This window comes from Falco punctatus (genome assembly GCF_963210335.1).
Source record: "Falco punctatus genome assembly, chromosome: 9".
Classification (NCBI taxonomy): Eukaryota; Metazoa; Chordata; class Aves; order Falconiformes; family Falconidae; genus Falco; species Falco punctatus.
The window spans coordinates 5316277-5333745 of NC_137589.1; the positions used below are offsets into that span (position 1 = coordinate 5316277).

Genomic DNA, 17469 nt, shown 5'->3' on the forward strand with positions numbered 1-17469 from the left:
GAGGCATCCTGCAACCACATTGCCACCAAACGCAGAAAAGAAATGCTTCTAAACCAGGATGAATTTGCTATGTGTTTCAGAGGTGTCAAGCGCATTCAGAAACTCAAAAAGGAGACCGAGACAGCAGTTTTCGTTCTAAAACATTTACATTAATTAATTTTAATTCATTCATTCATTAAAACAGAGCAAATCCGTTTTTTCCATTGCCAGTAAATTACATCAAACAACGGCTTAAGTGAAAAAAAGGGGAGAACCGACTGCATCAGTAAATATTAGCTTGTACAAAGCCTGCTCAGATCCACTGCCCCGTTTGCACGGCCTAATTACGGCCCCTCAGCCGGGCACCCACCGAGGAAGGCGGCACCCGCGTCCCCGGGCGTTCGGCCGCCTCGCAGCGCTCCCTGCCCGGCAGCCGGGATCCTACTGGAAATGCGATGAATCCCATCTTTTATTTATCGCCTGTCTCCTATGCGGTGCACCGTCGGCGGGCGGCTCGGCGGGCCGGGCGCTCCCCGGGGCAGGCCCGGCGCTGGCACCTGCCGCACGCCGGGTGTGAGCTCGGACGCCTGGCGGACAGCGCCAGCACCGCCGCTCCCCCCGCCCCAGCCTTCGCTCCCCGCGGGAGGGCGACGGGACCCCGGCAAGGCCGATCCCGGGACGCGAGCCCGGGGCGGGGGTCACCGACCCGCCCCAGCCGCGCTCCCGCCGCCCGCGCATGCGCAGCCCCGCCGCCCGCCACCCCCGTGCAGGCGCCTTCCGCCCGCCCCGCCCCCGCCCCGCTCGGTTCCGGCCGCGGCGCAGCGATGGCGAGTGGCTCCGCGGCGGGGCTGGCGGCCGAGCCGTGCTGTGTGGCGGCGGGGTGCTCCTGGCCCTGCGCGCCGCCGGGCGGCCTGGCCCGGGCGCTCTGCCTGCGGCGGGAGGCGGGCGGCGACGAGGCCAGGTGAGGGTGGCGGCGGCCGGGACCCTCCGTCGGCCGGGGCGCTGTCCCCCTGGGTCCCCTCGGGCGGCTGCGGCCAAGCGGGCGGCGTGAGGGGGCGCCGGGCTGGGCCGGGGTGGGCGGGCGGGCGGGCGGGAGCGAACCTGGGCCTGGCGCGGCAACGCGGCCGTGGCGCTTCCCCCCCGCAGCACCGAGGCCGTCGTCGTGGAGAGGCGGGCGGGCGGCGAGGCGCCCTGCGTGCTGCACCTGGAGTGCCGGCCCGGCGGCGCCGCCGAGATGGTCTCCGTCGGGATCCTGAGCGAGGCCCGCAACATGGAGGTGTACGTGGGCGAGGAGTACTGCGGCACCGGCCGCGGGCAGAGCCTGGGCGCCGCCCGCACCGCGGGGTGAGTGGGGCCCGGGGCGGGCGGCGGGTCGCTGCTGGGTGCCCAGCCAACGCGTCTGGCCCTTCTCTTACTGGCAGCCTCCTTGTCTGTGTGTCCGGGAGGTGCCGCGGCCGGTAAAGCCCCGGTGTCCGCCCGCGCCAGCCACCCGGTTGGGGCTTTCTCGGAGGTCTGAGCAAAAGTGGTTCATTGGGAGCGGGCACCGCCGGGGCTGGGGCCCCCGCTGCGCCCCCCGCGCCCCCCGTGCCTGCGCCGGTGCCGCCGCCTCGGTAGAGCCGGAGGGCTGCAGGCGTGCTGCCGCCATCTGCGTTCTGTCACTAGTGAAACGTTTGATGAAGTTACAAAGTGCCACTTTGAAATTGCGTTGCGTGAGACCACAGCAGGAGTTTAGGACAGGTGCAACCTTCCTGTGCTGTTTGCTCTTTCTGGATGACGGATGTGCTTGTCTCTTCAGCAGATCTCTTTTAGCTTATCTTTATCAAAAGATCTCTTGTCTCTTTGGTAAGTAGGCATTACCCACTTTTAAGGAGAAGAGAGAAAACAAAAAAAGGATTTGTTTTCCCCTTTAATACTTCCATGCTTTCTTAGGGAAATTAAGGCGGTGTGTTCTCTTCTGTTTTTAAGTCATTACATGGCACATCTGCTTAATTAGCTGAATAAAAACAGCTGATGCAGCCTCAGGGAAGATGCATGAATAATGTACTGAACCTCTAAAGCTTCACTAGCAGATAATGTAAGTAACACACAAAGCCATTTTTATACACTATCCACTAAGATTCAGTATGAGTTGCATATAAGCGTTAAAACTGCTATACCACATTAGAAATATTTTCCAGTCACTCATGTTTCTTATCAAAATATTTACTGATACAGAGTATTTCTAAAGAAAAAAGTACTTTATGTAGTGATGTCACAGCTCATTTATTTTATTTTTCTAGCGAAACTGACAAGGTTACTTTATACAAAAAGTACCTGAAGTTCGAATGCCCTGCAGCCTCCTGTAGAATTAAGGTAGGGACCTGAACAGAATTGTTCTATTTTTCTTCATCTTTTTAATCACTTAGTCGACTAAATTGCATTGCTCTTAGTCAAATTATTGGTTTTACACACTTTGGTTTGTATAGTCACTTAAAAATCAGTTAGATGGCGCTTCGTCTTGAAAGCAGAGTTCTCCTTTTAAATTTGGATTACAGATTTCTTTTTATGAAGACAATATTTATATGAGACAGAGAATGCAGTCTTACAGGAAAAAGCTTCATAAACCAGATAAACTGCAGATACTCAATAGTTGCTGTGTAATTGGAACTGTGAACTCTGATGCAGTTAAATAACCGTATGAAAAACTGTGTGGCCGCTACTCTAAGTGCTTAAAGATCAAGGCCTGATTCATCTTTAGGTCATGCAGTCACCGCTGTTCCAGTCAAGAGCTTTCTGAAAAGTAATAGCAAGGAGAAATCTGCTTAATTTCCCTGGAAAAGAGTTCAATATTGTTTTTCCCAAAACTCAAGAGTAATGCATTGTCCCATTCATATAAAGAAAACATGAAACTAATTTTCCTAACCAAAGCATTTTTTTTCCTTCTTGCAATAGCTGCTCTCCATTGGTGAGAAACAAAGAGTACTCATCAGTAAAATAATTGTACAAGTGAAAACAGTGTCTGCAAAACTAGCAACTGATATTCCTTCACTAGGCTCAAGTATAGATCTAGACAGAGTGCAAACTATAATGGAATCTATGGGATCTAAGTTGTCTCCGGGTGCTCAGCAGCTCATGGACATGGTTCGATGTCAGCAGAAAGTAAGTTGCTGTGCTTTTCCATAAACATAAATAGTACAGATCTGTGACCTTACCTTCTGTAACTTTTAAGCATGCTCTAAACTGATTTGGTGAGAAAGATTGTTGATGATGTTTTTTTTTTTAACCCACACCCTCTGCCATTTTAATCCTGGTTTAGCTGTTGCCACTCTTAAATTAGTGCAATGAATAAAGATTGTGTGCTCAAGGAATTGCTGTGCATACACAAAATCCAGAGTTAAGAACTCAGTATCATCATATCACTGCCACCCTACTCCTCTTCTGTGTGTTTCCATTGTCACTACTTGTCAAGGATGGTGGGCATGTTCCCTGTAATGGTTGGGGTGTAGGTTGATGGGTTGGCTTGTCTCCTTTATGGCTGTTAAAAGGATGTCCCCTTCAACTAGAGAGAAGATGCTCATACAGAGTATTTATTTGATTTAGATCCTAATCCTGCAAAGTGGGCTGTTTCCACAGAATCCTGAATCCATCCGATGTTAATAAACTTGGGGATATAGCGTAGTAAAAATGAAGTCGTAAAGCTGTTTTGCTACTTTGAGACTGACAAGATAATTAACGCATAGTAGATACAGGGAAAATATTTTCCTGTGCTCTTCCTTAATAATATAATTCAGAACTACTTCCCAAATCTCTGCATCACAATGGTAGAATGCTGACTTACAAAGTCTCTCTTATTATTGTATAATTTTCAGTATATTTTGATACTTAAATGTTAATAATTTTTTTTTCTTCCTATCAGAACATTTTATCTCTTGAAGACAAATTTAACTGGATCTTTGGGAAAAATTCAGACCTTGGAGGTGATCATGCAATAGATGGATTGCGCAGTGCAGCAATTCAGACATCACGAGACCAATCAGCTGCTGAACCTGTGCCTGTTAAAAATCATTTAACAAGTGAAACAGTGTATGAACACTTAAAAATAAGTCATGATCTGAACTCACAGGTACCTGAAAGAGGGAATACTCTTGATTCTGAAAGACTTGCTGCTCAGCAAAATACAGTTGACCTCAGAAATGATTTTAAAGTCATGGGATCTTTGCATATGCAGGAACAAGGGAGTAAACCCCCAAATGTAGCTGTTCCACAGGTGCTTCTTCCTTTTCTTCAAAACTTATGTAGTCAGGTGAATCATCTTCGGTTAAAAGATGGCGATAGGCATTTTGGTAAAAATGCAGTGACTGAAGAGGAAGGCATTCAGTGTGTTGGGTAAGTTAAATTTGGTACACTTATTATAGTTGTTTGGCTATTTAATTGACAAGTTTAAAAAATAAACAAAATACATAATGTGGGTGTTTTATTCCCGTTAACAATAATAGTGACTCTTAAAATACGTGGTTTTGAAGGCTGTGTGGCGATGAACACGATTACAGTTAATTTTCCAGGTGAGCTGCTTGAATATATAGGAGTTTTTTCAGAAGAAATCAGGTCATTTGGTGTTACTAAACGTGTTTTTGTTACAGGTCTTGTAACAAAAACGCGTTTTTGTTACAGGTCTTGTAACAAAAACGCGTTTTTGTTACAGGTCTTGTAGTACATTTTCATTTTGATTATTTCTACCTCCTAAATTATTATGTCGTCTTTTTTCACACAATGTGCTCTGTCCTTTCTGCTATACTTGGTGTATCTCATCCCACTGATCTTTCCTGTCCTCACTCATTTTTTGGCATTTACAGTGCAAACTTCATAGTAGTGGTAGTAGTGTACCCAGTTTAATACCTAAGGAACATTAGTGGAAATACTGGGCTGTAGGAATGTTGTGTAGGAATCAGAGTTTTAATAGAGCCTGGCTCCTGGGAAAGTAAAGAATTGCAGAGTACGTATAACTCTTGAAACACTTCAGCTGTGAAGAATATGAAGTCTGGCATACTGACAGAATTTGAACTGTATATATTGTTGAATTATGTGAGTTTTGTTATACATAATTGAGCTGTCTAATGCATAATGGAGCGTTTGAAAAAAAATAAGGTTGAAAGAAGATGATTACATACCCTAGCATGTTCTTAAAAAAATTGAGGTTTAAAACGTGTCAGGCAGGCAAGGTATTTTGCTTGTGATAAAAACTAATACCTTCCAAAGTTTATTGTCTAATAAATGAGATGTTACATTTAAAAGAAGTTCAAGTGCCCAGATCTCTGTCATGGGCCTTGTCATTAAGAAATAGGTTATACTTACTCTTACTTTTGCTCTTTTCACAGAGTAGAACAACAGCCTATTTGCTCCTATTTGGAAAAGATCATCTCAAAAAATATGGAGCTGATGGAGAAAAAGCTAATGGACTATATTGATCGCCAAATCCAGACTCTTCAGACACACATAGATAACAAAATGGTTCTCTTAATGGACTTGGTTCAGAACTCCACGCCAAACAAAATTGCACAAGCACACTATGATTCTAACGAAGGGTTCTCTAATGGAGAGAGGTAGATGTATATATATATATAGGACTTCAATGTAAGTACTTTAAGGGCAATTATACTTTACAAAGCTTAGTATTTATGGAGCTCTATGTGGAGTAAAGAACCTCAGTGTTGTTGAGTTTCATTTTCTTACTGTAATTATATTCACTATTGTACACAATTGTTTTATAAGAGATTTAAGAATGTGTGTTTTCCTAAATATTAAGAATTTTCTATGCCCTTTATGGCTTATTTATTTAAAGAGCACTGCTAAGAGCTGTATGAAACACAGTTTCCCAGTTTCAGTTTGAACAATGGAGTACTGTAAATAAACTGAGTTACAGCTTGTCTTTTTACCTGCATGTAATCAGTTAAATTTTTTTGTTGTCTTGATTTTTAATATGTAGTGTGTTACCAGTAGAATAGAATGTAGTTTCTTTGTGCTTTTGGTTTATTTTAACAGCACTTCTAGTGAAGACTTTTATTACTCCATCTGTAAGAAGACAGGTGTTACTGGCATTGCCGAACTTAAACTGTTTAAGGAGTCAGGTTTAGAGAGGCAGGCTAAATTGAACCCCAGCCTGGGTTCTTTGAAAGCCTTGCTGGCTGTGTGGGCACCTAAGTTAGGAGTCTAGGCTCCTTAAGCGATACCTAAAACAAGACTGTCATTATACTTTTTCCCTCCTAAACTAATTGAGCCATGCAGGAACAACTGAAATGAACATATACTTAGTAATCTTGTATTTGTCCATGTTTTGTTATCCTAAGAAATGTAAGTACTTCATTTGTGGCTCCTCTCAAGGGGACTTCATTGCCAGATAGAACGTGCTGGGGGTGGGCAGGATCTGCTGCGTGTCACCAGCCTTAGGCCAGATAAATGGCTTTATTGCATCATGCTTACTTGAACCTGTTGGGATGAGTTCTGTGGTCATTTGTGGAGGCAGAAATGTGACTCGAGGTTCCTCTTTTGTGGAAGGTCAGGTGTCATACTTGATTCTGTTGATTGCTCATTGAGTTCTGGGGTGCCCCCATTTAACGTGGCCTGTATAGGGAATTGATGGTAAATTCCGAAGTCATGTGCACAGGTGTTGGTTGTATTCTGTGTCTTAAAATGCACTGAGCAAAAGCTGTTAATGGGAAGCAAGTGTTGACTCAACAAGCAGCATAGGCATGTACAATCCAGTATCTTTATCTAGCCCGCCTAATAGTTTCTTCTTGAAGAAAACCGGTGTCTTTTCAAGATGGTCAGGTCTTGATGGTAGCCACCCACATCAGTGGATTTTGAAGAGGGGATAATTTGCTTTGGACAGACATCTTGCAGTTGTCCCTTAGCTTAACTCATGTCAGGTGCAGCTTCAAAGTGAGTAAAAAAAACAAGAGAGATTTTTTGGTTTGTTTGTTGTTTTTTTTTTTTTTTTTTTTTTAAGAAAGGACCTAAATTATCTTTTACTATGCAAGTCACTTTACACAAGTAAAGTTAGTTTTTAGATGCTTTCTAAGAAACACCCTGAGGTAGACACTCTTTTTGAACTTGGTGATTTAGATAGAGTACTTGGTTGATAGTGTGGGGTTTTTTCTCATTACAGAAGAAGTTGAAATACATTTCCAAGCATTGTTGTTTTCCAAGGCTGTTGGTTTATTGATTTATTTATTTTTTTTCGGTTGGTTGGTTTGGGTTTTTTCCATCTCCCCTCTTTGGGTGACAAATCAGAACAGAAGTTGACACAAATTCGAAATCCTGAAGTAGTTAATATGAGCTCTGGATTTTTTGGTAGCCATATCCTGCTTGTTGTTTGTCATATTTTAGTATCACAGCTACCACAACAATAATAGTTGAAATTAAAACCACAAGTGAAAGTGTAGAAGCTGTATTGTGGCAGGTTCAGGGTTTCTTTGGCATTTACTCTCGTGGGGGATTCTGTGTAGAGAAAAAAATAAAGTGGGATGTGTAAAGTTTTAAATACTGTGTAATTTCAATGGAAATAAGTGTTTTTTCACATACTTTGCTTCTGAGGAGTTGACCCACACAGACTGCAAATTCTGAATCTGTAGTACTGAAGAGTTGTAAAAGTTTGTAATAAAGCAATCAAAAGAAGAGCATTATGATTAAAAAATTCTCTGGTATTGCTGCAGCCAAGTTTCTGCCCAGCAGTGCTGTCATCTTTAGAACTGGACAGATGGGAGACATTGCTGAAGCAAAGCTGGGTGAAAAAGAAACTTGGGGTTCTGACACTGTGCCTTCTAATGGTGTAGTAGCAGGGCCTCAGTAAAACTCATTATTTTTCTGGAAATCATGAAAGATATTATGAGAATTAATCTATGCTTTATAATACTTTGAGTGTAATCGGTTTGTACTTGCATCCTTTTCACACTATAGATGTGTCCAGTTTCTAGCACATGGATGCAGAATCTTTCACTATTGAAATAAATGAAAATATGTTTAAAATGCTGCTAGAGTTCAGAGATGTTGATTCATTTTTTTAAAATTGCTCATTAAGAGCATGATTATTTCTGAATATTTCTTAGATCTTGACACCTGAAAGCACGTGGTACAATGTGCTTTTCTCAGGTGAAGCTTTGGACTCGATAAAAGTTAGAGCATGAGCATACTGGGAGTAACAACACAAGCTTTTTAAAGCCATCTTTTCCATATTTTGTAGTCCCCATTGGAGTTGGCTCTGCGGTAATCTTGATGAGTATTGAAAGCCAGATTGTGCTGAAGAGTATGTCAGATTGGGGCACTAAGGCTTAATTGTCTTATAAACAGCTTTGCAGCTGTAATTTAAAAGCCTGGTGCTGTTGCTTTCTGCACCAGAGGCTGTCCTTTTAATAATTTTTGTTTCACTAGGCAATACATACAGTGTGAGGATTTAACCTAGCCTGGAGAGTAAGTCTTCCGTGTTTATCTTTTCTGTAGTACCAACAAAGAAAGCTGAGTGAAACTGAGCGGACTGTTAGAAGACACGCAGGTTATAACAAAGCTTGACAATGATTTGGAGTGTGCTTTGCAAGTAGCCTGGCTTGAGAAATGAGCCCTGGTCCCTATGTGCTTCATCAAAAAATGTCATGTTTGAAAATCTGTAATCTTTTGCCATTCATAACTTTTTCTGAATATGTAGTCAGATCCTGCATACGCTACCTTTATAACCAGGAGTGAGCGCTGCTTTTTGTACTTCAAAAAGCACATTTTATTCCAGAAGGCCGTCAGCTTGTCAGTTTGAAAAGTACTCTTGTGGTCTCACAAGGCATGAACCTCATTGAACCCATTGCTGGTGGTCTCGCAAGGCATGAACCTCATTGAACCCATTGCTGTGCTGTCATGTTAGATTTGTACTAGTGTATTTCACTGATTTTGTTAGTGGAACAAAGGTAATTGTTTTGCACCAAGGAAGAGCTTAATCTGATTCTTAATTTATATATTATTTTTAACTGAGTGATCAGCAGACCTGAGATCTCTTTTCAGATCGATAGGACCTGCTACAATATTAGTTTGCCACGGGTATGAAGAAACAGTGTTGGTTTTTTTTTGGTTTTTTTTTTTTCGCACCCCCCCGGAGAGACAGTCTTTGGTACAGTGAGAGTTTGAGTTGCTGCTGTTGCAAATTAAAATACAACACTGGAGATAAACTGATGGAAAGCTCCGCAGGGACCTGAAGGTGTTGAATACTATGGAAGATTCACATTTAAGTGGTGGGTAGGTTACCACAGCGTCATCTTCATTTCAGCTGCAATGGAATTTACAGATCTGTTAAAGCAGTCCATGTACAATAATCATTCTTGCTAAGTATTGTTAGGTTATATTTCCTCACATATTAGGAGATGGTAATAAAATTAATTTTAGTCTTGCCACTCTGATTATCAAAGTCATATGTCAGTGATCCAAAATTGGGGTGGTGGAGATGCTATACAGGTGTCAACAAACAGCAAAAGATTTGAGTTAGCAGAATGAAAACTTGAGCAAAGAGTTTTGATTCAGGTCTGCGGAATATGGGTACTGATGTACAGGCTTGGAGAATGGATCTGAATCACCCACAGTGGTTGTGTTTTAAATGATATTATTGTTTATGTAAACGACTTCTAAGGTTGAATTGTTTTCTGTTTTGTTTTACAATAATCTGTATGCTCTTTTGACAGGCGATAATGTTGCCAGTTACCAGGAGAGAGAGAGAGAGATGATGTTGATGTAAGTGATGCTCTGACCTTCATCCTGTAAAAGGAATCCTATGAAGTGCTCAGTTGTGGTTATATGAGCAGTGCAGTTGAAAGCAATTGCACTGAAAGTTACAAAGCCACCCAGCTATGCTTATGAGAGGATCAAGATGCCTTTGCAATGTGAACCAGGTTGCAATGGAAAAGCTGTTATCAACCCTCTTGCTTTTTCAAAATGCTGACCCAACCCATGCAGCAAAAAGGTTAAGGAATACTGTGTGGAGTGTGGAAGGTACCAAAGCTGTGCTTCAGTCACCTTTATCAAAACAGTGCTATGAACGAGCCCTTGGGAACCTTCACATCTTAGCATCTTAGAGTTTTTCCCTTTTCTTGTGACTCCAGGGTAAGCACCAGCCATATCACTTGCAGAGAAGATTTTAAGTTACATACATAACATTGTGCTATTTCGGATAACCTGAGCTGGAGAGGGAATGAGATATTTGGGGTTAATTTGTGTGGATTCTCCTGGACTTTGAAATGTCCATTGATCATCAGGCTCTTAAAGAGGAAAAATATTCTTTCTGCTTCAAGGCTGGAAATGTGCAATAGGATGGGCTAAGTGAAAGTGAATCAGCTTATTCAGATGTTATTCACAAACTGTTTTTACAAGCTCTTACCGTGTGAATAAGCTAATAATAGCTTATGAATAATTTTTTTCCCCATTTACCTTTATTGTTCCACAGCTGACTGATGGCAAGGAAAAGATAGAATCTGTTACAGCCGGACTGCCAGACAGATCAGTCAGCTGTGGGTGAGTCTCGTTACAACTGAGGGAAGCTGGGTAAGACTCGCTCAGAACAATTTTCACGCTCTCTGAAGAGTGCGTAAGGAATGCTGCCATTGAAAGAGAAATTGAACCAAAATGAAGCATGTTACCATAAACCGCTGTGCTCATTTCTCACTTGGTCCAGATCCTTGAACCCGTCGATGGTTTTTGATTTGTCAGTCTGAAACTACTAGTGTGCCATTTGCGGTCATGAATTTCATGCTCAACAAAGAGGTTAGATAAGCAAAACTCTGTAAACCTCATGCTGAAAGTTTAATTCTAAACCCAGTAATATAGAATGAATTGCAGACTTTAAAAAAGGGAAAAGGAATCCCGGCAGCCCAGGGAGGGACCCACGCTGGGGAAGGAGAGCGGCAGTGGCAGCTGGTCATGAGCTGAGCGTGGCCCCATTCACCGCCCCGGAGAGAAATCCGGAGTGAAACTGAGCTGGGGGGGAAGGTGTTTTAAGATTCAGTTTTTATCTCGGTTTAAGATTTTAGTTTATATCCCCTGCCCAGCTGAGGTGGGCAGCGACGGAGCAGCTTTGATGGGCACCCAGGCTCCAGCCAGGGTCAACCCACCGCATCACACTACAAATCTGGGTGCTCAAACTGTTTTCCAATCGAGTGTGCTAAGCCCGTGTTCAGAGAGTGTGATGTGTTCAGCTATCGGGTGATAACAAAATACTAACGGCGTGCTTTGAATTTCCTTTCCTCCCTCAAAAGAAAATGGTTAGTCTTCATGATACTTCTTTAAGATGAGATGAGAATGACTGTAGGGAAGGTGTTTTACAGTAGCAGAACCGCAGAACAAATCAGAGTGTATTTTGATACAAAGGAGTAAGGATTCTGCTCTTGTGACACTTATTTACAGGCGCTTTCTCCCACTGCCTGCACCTGGGAGCACAACAGCAGGGAAAGATTTCGGGCACTTTAAATCATCACCTGTGAGAAGCAGAGCAGTGGGGTTTTATGAGTGTGATGGAGTTTTGTAGGGACTAATTATGATGAGGTGATACTATGCCTGAGGACGGGCGTTGTGGTCCTGCGGGATGAGGGCTTTGGCAGTGATCTTGCTCAGCCAGCGCCCGGGCTTAACCGTCAGATGAGGGATTACAGCTGGGGCCTTCGTGAGAGAGCTGCGTGATTTGGGTGTTTGAGAGCTGGCTGAGTTATTCATGGAGAAACTGAATTCTGGAATGACTCTAGTTCCTTTTTGAAGGGATGAAGCATAAAAGGAAAAGTTGCTGAAAAAGTGGATCTTTTTTGTCTTGTGTGGCACAGCCTCTAGACACAGGGCATCCTTATCCTTTTTCAGTACAGGGCATCTCATCGTGCGTTTGAGTAGTCTGCATGTACTTGCCCTATGGAAACTGAGCGTTGGCCTTAGACTGACTGTGAAAAGCATCTTTAAGTTCATCAGATTATCAAAATTTCATCCGTCTCTTTCCCTGAGATGACTGCTGTACTGCTGTACAATTCTGCAATCGACAAGGTATTTTTCTCTATTATGAAGTGAAAATTATTAATTTCCTTTTTTTTTTGCCCCCCACTAAGTCATTCCAAGTAGGACAATTTAACATTGAAGCGCAGAAACACTTTCTTGGCTCATAGTGATACTGTTTGAACAGATATTGAAAGAAAAAGGATGAAGCAAATGCTTATAATGAAGTAAATTTAGATCTGCAGTTTTTTATAGCTCTGATCTCCACTGATAAAACCTGACATATGGAAAGATTATAATAGTTTATAGGTATTGCAGAGCTTATATCTCAGCACGTGTACAATATTTTTTCCAAATTTGAGTTCCTGTTTAAGGTAATTGCTCAGACGTTACTGGTTACAAGGGATGATATCCTTTGATTTGTATCTCTTTGTGAGCTCAGAAAGCAACACTGACGTGTGCAGGTTCATCATCCTTAAATACTCAGGATTTGAGCTATTTGGTACAATGAGGAGAACTGGAAGAACTGAGAGAGGGAAACAAAGTCTTGATGAGAAAAATCAGCCAGCTTTTCTGATGACTTTTTATCACTGAGAGTATTTACTGAAGTCTAAGGTTTTACAGATCTGGAATATAGATCCAAATGATCTGAAATTAAGGAACACAAGTACAGTTAAGATTAAAATACCTTCAGATTTATACCCCCTCTAGTATAATGTATTTTTAGAAATTAGTAGCAGATGTGCAATACACAGATCATGTATATAAGTGATCAATGTAATGTTATGGTTAGAAGCATTATTGGGACAGTTATTTGGGGATGATAACAATGACGGTGTCACTTGCGCTTCTTTTGCCTCTTGCCAGGTAGCCCTGGTAGTGTTGGAAAGGATAACTGTATCTGTTGCACGCTAATACTTTGCACCGTAGGCAAACTCTTGGGTACATGGGAGCTCTGTACTTGAACTGGACAATCCTTGTGCCTGGTGCATAGTAGTAGTAGTTCCTACAGGTTGGGTCCCTTACACACCTGAGAAAAGAAAAAGGAAAAAAAAAAATCACATAATTTTCATACAAAAATTGTGACATGGTCACTAAGCCCATTTGTTTCATTGGTTACAAGAAACTTTCCTTCAGAAATTTCTGTGATATTAATCACTGTTCACAGCACAGAACTGAACACAGATGCAACTGTGGAATTTAGGTATGTATGTTGGTATAATATGTAACACAACATACATAAATATCACACATGTATGTAAATGTATAAAAGTAAAGCACCTGATGAAATTTTAAATATGTCAGAAAAACTTACTTTGTAGGCCTGTTATCATTTCAAAGTTATTTTTTTGTTTCAACCTTAGAATTTCTGAAGAGCTGTGAAGAAACAATTCCCTATTCCAAACCAACCAAAACCCCTTTAATCATATGCTTCATTCTTCTCTAAATTTTTTATATAATTTATGAAATGCCTTCTGAGAATTTATACCGATTTTTCTCCCCTAGCAGAATATTATGGTAAATTAATTAAATCTAAAAAGCCAACTAACAGAACTGGTGTTCTTATCCTAATAGCTACTTCATTTCACATCCTGCTGCTTCTTGCAAGCAGGTAAATCAAACGTGTTTCAAGACCGTGTATCTTTGGTGTATGTATTTATTGTTGTCCATAGGAGGTCAGTTGCATGTGAAGAATTATTTTGAAATGGTTGTTGATATATTTTCCTTACTGTCTTCTGACTAGATCAGGTGCCACAGTTGTAAAGTTGTGAGGATTTTGAGAGACCACACAGGTGGCTGTAAATAGATTTAGCTCTGTGCTGTAGAAGGTAGCAAAACACATCCTGGGTTGGCTGAACATAGTGCGAAGCCCTCACTGAATTTGGAAAAGGTTGTGAATTGTAAAAGGCAAACTTGACAGTAAATCACGTAGACGGAGTTTCCCTGGTATGGAGAGACTAACACGGGGTATTGTTTGGACACCAGCGTTCCTGTGTGATTTGCAGCTGAGGATTGGCAAGAGGATTTGTATTTCTGCCCTAGAAGGTGCCAGATACGGATCCTTCCACTACATTGGAGGAGGTCATGGCTTGATGGGCTATGAGAGCTGCAAAGTATGGCTGAAACCTTTTCCTGAATGTCTCTGGACTAAAGTCAGGTGAGCTAAGGGGTAACAGGGCTCAGCTGTCTGTGCTGGGAGGATCCTGGGCCACCCAAAGTGGCCCAATTGCCTGTCCCAGCTGAGGACATTGTCAAATTGTGAGCAAGTCTGCAGAACCATGCGAAATAAGACGTGAAATTACTGATGGATCAATTACTGTTGGTGTGTGTTCAGTTAGTAGCTCAAGGACTCCAGAGGGAAAACACCAACATGGAGAGGAAAAGTCTTAAAGGGAAAAACCCCCATGAAGAATGGCAGCTGAGCACATGGAGGACTTCAAGGAGCCATGGAGGAAGACTGACCCTTCCTCGCCTGACTGACCTGACCAGCAAAGGCTCATCGGGAGTGTCCTCGGGGTGCTGAGCACACTAGTGCACAGCTTGTTGAATCCTGCTCTCTGTTGTAGGTTGGAGTGAGTACACCACCATTGCTTTATACATTGCAGCTGTACATAATCCACTTGCAGAGTCTCTTTGTTTTGGCCCCATTTAGCTGCTCACAATGTGACCAGACGAGGGAGGGTTATGAAAGAGAGGTGGGGTAGTGTGTGAAGTGGGAAAGGTTGATAATATCGTATAATTTAGAATAATTAACTTTTAGGAACATAGTTTTGTTGTAGTGTTAATACAACCTTTGTCTATGCTGTGGATGTTCCATGTCAACTTCCCACATCTTGGCATTCACAAAGCCATGGGGTGGCATCATCTGCTAACAATCTTTAAAAATACTTTGGACTTACTTTTTTTTCATAAATGATTTTGGTAACATCCTGGCACATGATAATTTCAAACCTGTATGTTTCTACCAGCCTTCTTGTGCCACAGCCTTTGTACAGCATGTGAAACACGGTACAGGAGTCAGTGTCAGGGGTTGCTCAGGTATCTGTTCCCTGCACGGTAGCCTCTGGCATTGGTCTATGGTCTTCTGGTCACTGTTAAGAAAATTCCCTTCCCTAACTCATATCAATCAATCAATCGAGGATGCAAGTGTATTAACTTTGTTAATATATATTAATTCACATTATAAACAGAGGTAGTGGAATTTTACTGGAGACTCTGGTATTGTTTGTGCTTAATTAAAATGAAGGACAGCCAGCAAAGAAAGCAGGACTTTGTTTTATGGAAGCTTTGAGCTGTCCATGAAGGATTCCCTTGGACAGCCAAGATAATACTAGCATCCCAGCCCCTCTGATGCGTCTTTGAAACCCTCCCAGCACCATCTGGTGTCATAGACCAGTAACTCCAGCAAGACTGACTCCAGGGACGTCTGCATCAATAGACAGGCACTAAGAATGCTGCAGGAACAGAGTTTTGCAAAGTTTTGCCATGGTTAGTAATTGATTGTGTGGGTGTGAGTGATTAGTCAAATCATGTTGTACCTGAGCGTTTGAAGGCTGTAAGAGCCCAATGTAAAACTGTGTTTGGGTTGCCCCAGTTTGGGTGTGATACTACATGTACATGAATAAATATTTACCCTTGTAATTTTATACTTTGCATCCCAGGCCTCCTTGGATGGCACAGGCCAATTAAGTATCTTAGTAACATCACCCGCACATATTTAGGCAGATAAGTAAGGTCTTCTGTAAAATAAGAAATGTAATGTTAATAACCCATATGTAAGCATAGAGTAAAATGCAGTATGTATTAAATGCTAATAGGCTTTGCAAATGCAAACGTGGGCCTTGCTCCTGTACCTGGAAATAGCAGATAAGTGGAGAGAGAATGAATTTCTCTTTCTTTGATGATGGACCATTAAAATCGCATTAACTCCCTCTCCTACAGCTAACCCCAAGGTTACACACGTTAGCACTGTCAGTCCAGAGCACGCAGGCACTGACTGGCCGGCAGCCTGGCAGGCTATGGGGGGATGTTTTAAATGTATTTTCTCCATAAATGGTGCAGATGTAGGCCAGCTCATCCCCTTGATGCTTACTACCGAGGGTGGTTCAGCTGCCAGCTCCTGTAGCAGTGGCATGTGGTCCCTGGGTAACCTGTGGCATCCCCAAGTTATCTGCCTGCTCCCGGCTTCTCCTGCTTCCCCCTTTCTTCTGCACTCAGATACCCTCTGCCAGTAAACTGCCAGGCTTCCCCCGCTCCCATCGCTCACTGCCAGCCCTGGGGAAGGGAAGGCATTAAAAAGAAAGAAGGCAAATACCTTACCTGGGCTTATCGGTGCTGGGTCTGGTTTTTGATGGACTTTTAATGCAAAAAAAAAAAAGCCCCAAACCGAAATAAAAAAAAAAAACAAACAAAATGAACACACAAAAAGAAAGAAAGACTGAATGAGGAAAATGTGTGCTTTTATGTAATCAATTAGTATACATTGTAATCAGCTGAATCCATTAAGACTAGGAAATGTTAGCAGCAACAGTTTTGAGGAATAGAGTTGACATGGACAAAGGGCTCTTACTAAGAAAAATGTAAGGGCTTGGATACTAAAGATGACACGTTATTAATATTAATGGGAACAAGATTTAATTCTGTTTATTCCTTTGTGTAGGCAGATAGCCTACATGCTTTGCCTATGAAGTTCAGTTTCCCTATATGTTGTCAACACAAGTATGTATGTTTTAATGAGGCAGCTGAATGCCCTTTACCAGCGTGCAGCTGGTGGGGCCAGACACTAAAAGAAAACCTTAGCCTGCTGTCATAGCATCTGAGGGGGGATATTTTCGGTAATTAAAACTTGCAACAAATGCAGAACTTGCAATTCAAATTTCCAAAACAGAAATCCCTTTGTAGAAAAACTAAGGTTCAAACCAAATACTACTGAATATGTCAGAAGGATTCCCACTCAACTTCCAGGGAGGGAGCTGATCTAGAGCAACTCTGAATTTATACTGGTGTACTGTGTCTGCCCCAGCGGTTTCCACTTCACTAGTGCTTTCATCAGCACAGGTCTTTCTCCCATATGGATACCCAGAACATTTCCTATCCCTTGACTATGGAAGCCAAAGGAATTATCCCCAAAGCTGAATACTAGACCTGTGAGATTACACACACAGTGGAGGCAGGGAGCCATGTCAACACATCCTCTGATCACAACTTTGATAGAGAACAGAGGATGTAAACCAGAGTAAATGCTGTGTTACTTACAAGTGGTAGTGGCTGCTGCTTCAGGAGTTGGAGAAACTGGTAGAGCAGGTGAGTCTGTTACTATGAGAAAATATGACATTAATATTGTCTGTGTTTTAAATACACTGATGACTCATGTGCAGTAAACTGCTCAGGACCATTCAAGAAATGACCAGAAATGAATACCTGCGTTTTCAGCTGTCGTGGACTCAGTTGGCACTGTCAGAGAAAGGAAAAGCCCGGCTTCAGTAAGTGCCTGTTACCGTGTGGGCAGAGCAAGGA

General features: G+C 42.4%; 1 protein-coding gene and 1 long non-coding RNA gene across 2 annotated transcripts; one reads left to right on the forward strand and one right to left on the reverse strand.

Annotated features, from left to right (window-relative positions):
* The first annotated feature begins 147 nt into the window (after positions 1–147).
* Positions 148–5890, forward strand: LOC308069961 (ATPase PAAT). Its single transcript, XM_080403135.1, has 6 exons — positions 148–940; positions 1126–1323; positions 2259–2331; positions 2911–3117; positions 3875–4344; positions 5334–5890. The coding sequence occupies exons 1-6, from the start codon at positions 435–437 to the stop codon at positions 5560–5562; spliced, it is 1683 nt and encodes a 560-aa protein (XP_080259261.1). The 5' UTR covers positions 148–434; the 3' UTR covers positions 5563–5890.
* Positions 5891–7165: 1275 nt separating this feature from the next.
* LOC308069984 lies at positions 7166–8952 on the reverse strand. The gene is made up of 2 exons (XR_013930579.1): positions 8828–8952; positions 7166–8787 (listed from the first exon to the last, which is right to left on the reverse strand). It is a non-coding gene; the product is annotated as an uncharacterized lncRNA (long non-coding RNA).
* Between the last annotated feature and the right edge of the window lie 8517 nt (positions 8953–17469).

Coding starts and splice junctions, on each gene's coding strand:
- LOC308069961 (XM_080403135.1), top strand. CDS start 435: ATGAATCCCATCTTTTATTTATCGCCTGTCTCCTATGCGGTGCACCGT. Junction 1,324..2,258: donor GGCGCCGCCCGCACCGCGGG/GTGAGTGGGGCC, acceptor TTATTTTTCTAG/CGAAACTGACAAGGTTACTT. Junction 3,118..3,874: donor TGGTTCGATGTCAGCAGAAA/GTAAGTTGCTGT, acceptor TCTTCCTATCAG/AACATTTTATCTCTTGAAGA.